The following is a 6,000-nucleotide window of genomic DNA, read 5'->3' as shown; positions in this document are numbered from 1 at the left end:
TCTGGGTAAACAACATTCACAGCCTTTCCCTCATCCACTAAGCGGGTCATCTTGTCATAGAAGGAGATCAGGCTCGTCAAGCAGGACCTGCCTTTCATAAACCCATGCTGACTGGGGCTGATCACTGGTTGTCCTGTACATGCCACGTGATGGCACTCAAGATGATCTGCTCCATAATCTTCCCCAGCACTGAAGTCAGACTGACAGGCGTGTAGTTCCCCGGATCCTTCCAGCCCTTCCTGTAGATGGGCATCACATTTGCTGACCTCCAGTCACCTGGGACCTCCCTGGTTGGCCAGGACTGCTGATAAATGATAGAAAGTGGCTTGGTGAGCAGTTCCACCAGATCCCTCAGTACCCTTGGGTGGATCCCATCCGGCCCCATAGACTTGTGTATGTCTAAGCAGTGTAGCAGGTCTCTAACCATTTCCCCTTGGGTTATGGGTGCTTCATTCTGCTCCCTGTCCCTGTTTTCCAGCTCAGGGGGCTGGGTACCCAGAGAACAACTGGTCTTACTATTAAAGACTGAGGCAAAGAAGGCATTAAGCACCTCAGCCTTTTCCTTGTCCTTTGTTACTATGTTTCACCCCACATCCAATAAAGGATGCAGATTCTCCTTAACCCTCCTCTTGTTCCTAATGTATTTATAGAAACATTTTTTATTGCCTTTTACAGCAGTGGCCAGATTAAGTTCTAGTTGGGGTTTGGCCCTTCTAATTTTCTCCCTGCATAACCTCACAACCTCCTTATAGTCCTCCTGAGTGGCCTGTCCCTTCTTCCAAAGCTCATAAACTCTCCTTTTTTTCCCCTGAGTTCCAGCCAAAGCTCTCTGTTCAGCCAGGCCAGTCTTCTTCCTCACCAGCTCAGCTTTTGGCACGTGACCACAGAGCATGCTGGGGTGAACAATCATTAAGTCCGAAGCTGCACAAACTTTATGCGGGCAGTACAAAAGCATCGCCCCTGCAGCTGGATGTGCCCGTCACCATCCTTACCTGCCTCCTGTGGGCTGGTGACAGGTTAAGTGGAAACAGGCCTTGGAGAGTTTGGTTTCTCCCTCCAAAGCAGGATACCATCTCACCTTGTCCTAGTGACAGTGCTGAACAGCAGAAGTTCCCATAGCCCAGGCTAGACATGGCTGTAGAGGTCCATGCACAGCTGGAAGCCTGAGCACCTCAACACACAGCTGAGAGGGAGCTGCCTGGGAGGGAAACACCACGGGAAGGGGTAGGGCTCTGTACCACACCACTGATCTTTGCTTGTGACAACAGGTCTGTGAACTTCCCAGTTGGGCTTTTCCCAAGGTCACTTTCCTCCTCTTCTTACTCAGCCCCAGATAACACGTGCAAAGGAGCACCAGCATACAAGCCATGACTTTAATCGACAGCGACAAGAAGCTGTCCCCCCCAGCAGACCAAGGGGGAGAGAGAGGCATTGCCATGTTTTGAGAACATAGCGGCAGTTTATTTACAGTTCTTCAGCCATTCCCTGCCCCTGCAGAGGCTGCGCTAGGTCAGTCCCAGCTCTTGTCAAGCTTTAGGAGGGCCTTGGGTGGCAGGGAGATACAGGTTGTCACAGGAAGTGCCTCGGCCCCTTGGCCTGAGCACCCTGGGAAGTGGTGCCGCAGGGCCGAACAGGAGGATACCAGTGCGAGTGAAAGAAACTCGCTCTCCAGCGGCAGTTGCTGGGATCTCCCACTTCAGATCCAAGTGCAGGGACAACTTGAAGCTGCCTCAGTTCCTTGAAATCCTTTGGCACGTGGAGTCCATAGGCATCTCTCCCGCCCCCTCCAGCGCAGGTGTCTGAGGAACAGCTCCACACAGCTTAGTACGGCCGAAACTTGCGCTGCGCTCGCATCAGGGCGATTCTCTGCTTGTCCTCCTCAAACTTCTTCCTCAACTGGGCGATGTCTGAAACAGGCAGACAGAGACAGAGGACGGGTCACACGGGAGCAGCGTATCATCCTCGCCTGGGGAGCTTCCCTTCCAAACACCGGGAGGGGCTCAGTCCTGACACCCACAAACACACACTTCCCAGAGCAGGTCCTTTTGCGCCTGGGCCGAGTGCCAGTCTGGGGCTCTGGCCGTTCACCTCTGGCAGTGCTGCAGCTCCCTCTTGGGGAGGAAACCGGCTAGTTTTCCCTTTGAATTGCTGCCTTTGTGCAGACTGAAGAAAGCCCCGACCTGCGCACTCTCCCGCAAAATATTCCAGCAGCCCTTGCTAGGACAGGTGGTGGCAAGAGGCTCCCAAGAGCTGGCGAGACCATTCGAACAACTACCGAGCCAACTGTTCACCTGCAGCTGGATGTAGCCTCCACTGAAGGAAAAAGAACACTCTTTGGGCCACAGTGAGAGACAAAAGACATGGGCAGGGGTAGGACGAGACTCAGACACTCACGCTCTCTCTTGGTCTCACGATGCTGCCAGGCATAGAAGTTGAGCAGCTCTTTACGGGCCCTTTTCTGCTTCTCCCTCTCCAGCACCCGCAGGTTGGCAGCCTCTGTCCGGGGCAGGCCGGGCTTCCGGCCCTTCCTCGTTACCTTCACCCAGCCCTCCTCATCCGGAACGCCCTCCTCCTTGGCCGCTTTGGCTTCTTCCTGTAAAGACAGGAGGGTGAGGCAGCTCAGAGCAGACGGGCTGCCAGCCCACCCGATGCACGGCTCCCCCACAGTCCCCCTTACACACGTGCAAAGTTACAACTCCTGCTTCTGCACAAGATTTGAAGGAAAGCGTGGGACCAAGGGGTGCAGGGCTTCGACTCTCAAGTCTCAACACTGCAGAGCAGCCAGGCCCCCAGTTATTTGTGGATACCTACTGTAAGCTCTGGGTGGAAGGGTCAGGTGTTGTGGACCAAACCAGGACCTGACTGCCCACCAGCAACTGGGAGTAAAACCTTGACAGCCAGTGTGTTTCCCTCCACCCTTTCCACTGAGGCCTGGGCACCAAAAGATCCTCTCTCTTCTTTTTCCCTCCCTAAACAAACTGCTTAGCTGGGTTCCCGCCCCAGCCTGGCCTCACCTCCACTATCTTTTTGTCATAGTCTTGCATGTAGGCATCCACCTCAGCCTTCAGCTCCTCCCGATCCACGACTGAGGCCGCGTAGCTGGCGATCCACTCTGAGACAGAGAGGGCAGAAGTCAGCAGTAGCCTCTGTTAGAAGCAAGCCCTAGTGTGATGCCTTCGGGCAGCTCTAGAGAGAACCGCTGTGGCGATGGACACACTCTGTTCCCATTCCTGTTCAGCCTCCTCACTGCCACAGCTCAACCAACTTGTGGCCCAGGCAACAGCCAGTAAGCGATAGGAAGAGCTTGCAACTTTCCCAAGCAGGAGCGGGTGAGCCTTAAGCCCAAGAGGTGCAACATTCAGGGCTGCGTTCCTGTCAAGGGGTCACATCCGAAGTACTGTCATGTTGACAGACACCTGGTGCCTGTTACTGAGTCTGGATTCCATTCTGAGGGCAAGACACAGCCAGTTTCTCTGAATCTATGTGATACTGAAAAGATGTTGGGTAAAACTGCCCTTCCATTGTACCAACTGACCCCATTCTCCCATAGGGTCACTGGACCAGACTACAACATCCAGTACAAGATTGCTACCTTGTGAATAATAAAAGCAGAACAATGAAACACTGGATGTCTCCCGGCTCAGTACAAAATGGTGAGAATTAATCTGGACATGCAGGATAGGATTCAGTATAGTTTTTTGCTGGCACTAGATAGCAGGAAGATAGCTAAGGGCTGACTTACTGCTAATGCCAGTTTTCACAGGGTGACTCTCTGTTGATATCAGCAAGGGACCTTCCTGTGATAGGGCTTTGGCTGCCTGGACACCAGCTGGTTTCCTGAACACCACGTATGCTACTTGAAATCCCTAAAATAAAGACAGCCAGGCCAGTCAGATACACCAGGGAAACTGGTGACACAGCAAGGAGCTGCAGTACAAATAAAATAAAATAAAAAAAAAAAAATCAAACCGCAAGTTGCAGTAGAATAGCAAAAAAAAGATAACGCAAACTTAAATACATAATCACGTTGCCCAATCCCCCCCAAATGGTTTTCCCATATAGAATCATTGAATCCTTTAGGCTGGAAATTACCTTTAAGATCATCAAGTCCAACCACAAGCCTAACACTGCCAAGTCCACCACTAAACCACATCCTTAAGTGCCACGCTCCAAATAGTACCATTCAGTACTTGCGATCTTTTCTGACCGCTAAACCATCAGTATCCCCCCCCCCGTCCGTCTCCCCCTGAGCTTTACCGTTACAGTTTTGCAGTTGAAGAATTTGGACGTGAGTTTTTCTTTTTTCTCTCCCAGCGCTGGCTTCTCACAGATGTCCACGGACTGGACCTGCCCGCAGCGGGCGAACAGCCTAGACAGAGAGTCCTTGATGCAGAGAGTAAGAGAGAACAGACGGTACAGGAAAGCAGGAGTAATTCCTCTCCCCACCCTCTCACGCAGGGACTACAGAGCGCACTGGGAGGCTCTCCGGCACGACCCCGGCCCCTCTGCCCACAGCTACCCCGGGCTCCTTCGCCCACGGCCCCGCGCTTCCGAGGCGATGCCCTCGGCCTCCAGTCGCCTGGCCGAGCACCCCGCTCCGGTGAGACACCGCTACCCGCTCCCGCGGGCCGCCCCAGCCCCACTCACCGGGCTGCAGTACGGGGGAACGTTGAGGACGAAGAGGGTGCGGCGAGGCGGGTGCGTGGTGCCGGCCCCTTCCCGCACCTGGTGCTCCTTCACCAACAGGTAGTGAGGCGAGCGCTGCCGCTCCCCGAACTTCACCGCCAAAGCTGCGGACGACGCACCGGTTAAAAACCCGGCTACACTCCCTCCCCGCTTTCCCTCGCCCTCTCCTCACCCGTGTAACCCGCCGGCGCTGCTGCAACCACACGCTCCACGGCGGCCGCCATCTTAGCTCGGCGGGAAGCGGCGGTGGCGCGGGGGCCGCCGGGAGTTGTAGTTCCCCGCGGCGCTGCTAATGGCGGCGGCGGGTCTATCAGCGCCGACAGGAACCCGCCGCCGCCCGATGCCTGAGTGTAACAAAAACGTTTCCCCCTCCAGAGCATATTACACAACCACCATTTAGTGTAACAGTTCCGAAAAGGAATACCCGAACGGTGTTAAAAGACAACCAGCGTGCTTAATCCATGTTACAGAAATTACTGTTAAAAACAATTTGTCACTGAGTATTGAAATATAAACCCTATTATCTGTACAGTCTTAACTGTAACTTCTTACAGATGGCTTTGTAAAGCAGATGTACTAGAACTGAAACAAGTTTTGAATCTAAATGTCATCATCTTTACACAATCAGCAGCATTATTTCAGGCCTAAAACTCATATCTTCAACCAGGCTACTGTTGGTTTCTGGCTGAAATTCTGTGTTAAATTAAATCCGATTGACCTGAGTGTGTTGTGCATTTTCAAACAATGCTCTAGTAAACCAGAACGGACAATGTTAAATAACAAAAAGATACTTGCAACCACAATGCACATAAAACTGTTATATGATATTTCTAAGTTAGACTTGTGAAGAACAGATGGATCAGCTCACTTAAGTTCTAAAGTGAATATCCTGTTCAGCTTCTGCGGATATTTTCAGGGGAATGTGAGTTATGAAAGATAGTATTGTCCCTGCCCGTGGGAGGGGAGTTGGAACTAGATGATCTTTAAGGTCCCTTCCAACCAAAACCATTCTATGATTCTAGAGGCAAATAAAAGGAGAAATAAATCTTAAAGATGCATAAAAACATTCAAAGACAACTGTAAGAACAACTGGTTTTAAAGACTTGTTAATCGGGGCGGGGGGGAAGATGACCTTGACATAGGAACTTGTATTTATGACTGAATGGAAGACAGGACCACTCCAAAATAAAGATATTGAAGCAAGACGTATGCATAAGGTGAAAAAAGGTCAGTGAAAGTAAGCGACATGAAGAGTTGGCTCACCAAACATCCATCCAAGTTACAACATTATCAGAAGAAATGGTGCGTGCAAAA

At 51.9% G+C, this 6,000-nt stretch overlaps 1 protein-coding gene across 1 annotated transcript; it reads right to left on the bottom strand.

Annotated features, from left to right (window-relative positions):
- Window positions 1–1,359: 1,359 nt before the first annotated feature.
- Window positions 1,360–4,960, bottom strand: RRP7A (ribosomal RNA processing 7 homolog A). Its single transcript, XM_068401678.1, has 7 exons — window positions 4,859–4,960; window positions 4,648–4,790; window positions 4,258–4,383; window positions 3,743–3,866; window positions 3,015–3,112; window positions 2,395–2,593; window positions 1,360–1,907 (listed from the first exon to the last, which is right to left on the bottom strand). The coding sequence occupies exons 1-7, from the start codon at window positions 4,908–4,910 to the stop codon at window positions 1,822–1,824; spliced, it is 828 nt and encodes a 275-aa protein (XP_068257779.1). The 5' UTR covers window positions 4,911–4,960; the 3' UTR covers window positions 1,360–1,821.
- Between the last annotated feature and the right edge of the window lie 1,040 nt (window positions 4,961–6,000).

The sequence above is a fragment of the Nyctibius grandis genome, chromosome 5 (genome assembly GCF_013368605.1).
Source record: "Nyctibius grandis isolate bNycGra1 chromosome 5, bNycGra1.pri, whole genome shotgun sequence".
In the NCBI taxonomy this organism is placed as follows: Eukaryota; Metazoa; Chordata; class Aves; order Nyctibiiformes; family Nyctibiidae; genus Nyctibius; species Nyctibius grandis.
This window is presented reverse-complemented; position numbering and strand designations above follow the sequence as displayed.

Excerpts from the sequence above, each read along its gene's own strand:
- RRP7A (XM_068401678.1), bottom strand. The coding sequence starts at position 4,910 with ATGGCGGCCGCCGTGGAGCGTGTGGTTGCAGCAGCGCCGGCGGGTTAC. Across the intron at positions 3,867-4,257 it reads TCAACTGCAAAACTGTAACG|GGATTTCAAGTAGCATACGT; the intron begins GTAAAGCTCAGG and ends TCTTTATTTTAG. Across the intron at positions 2,594-3,014 it reads ATGACAAAAAGATAGTGGAG|GAAGAAGCCAAAGCGGCCAA; the intron begins GTGAGGCCAGGC and ends CTGTCTTTACAG.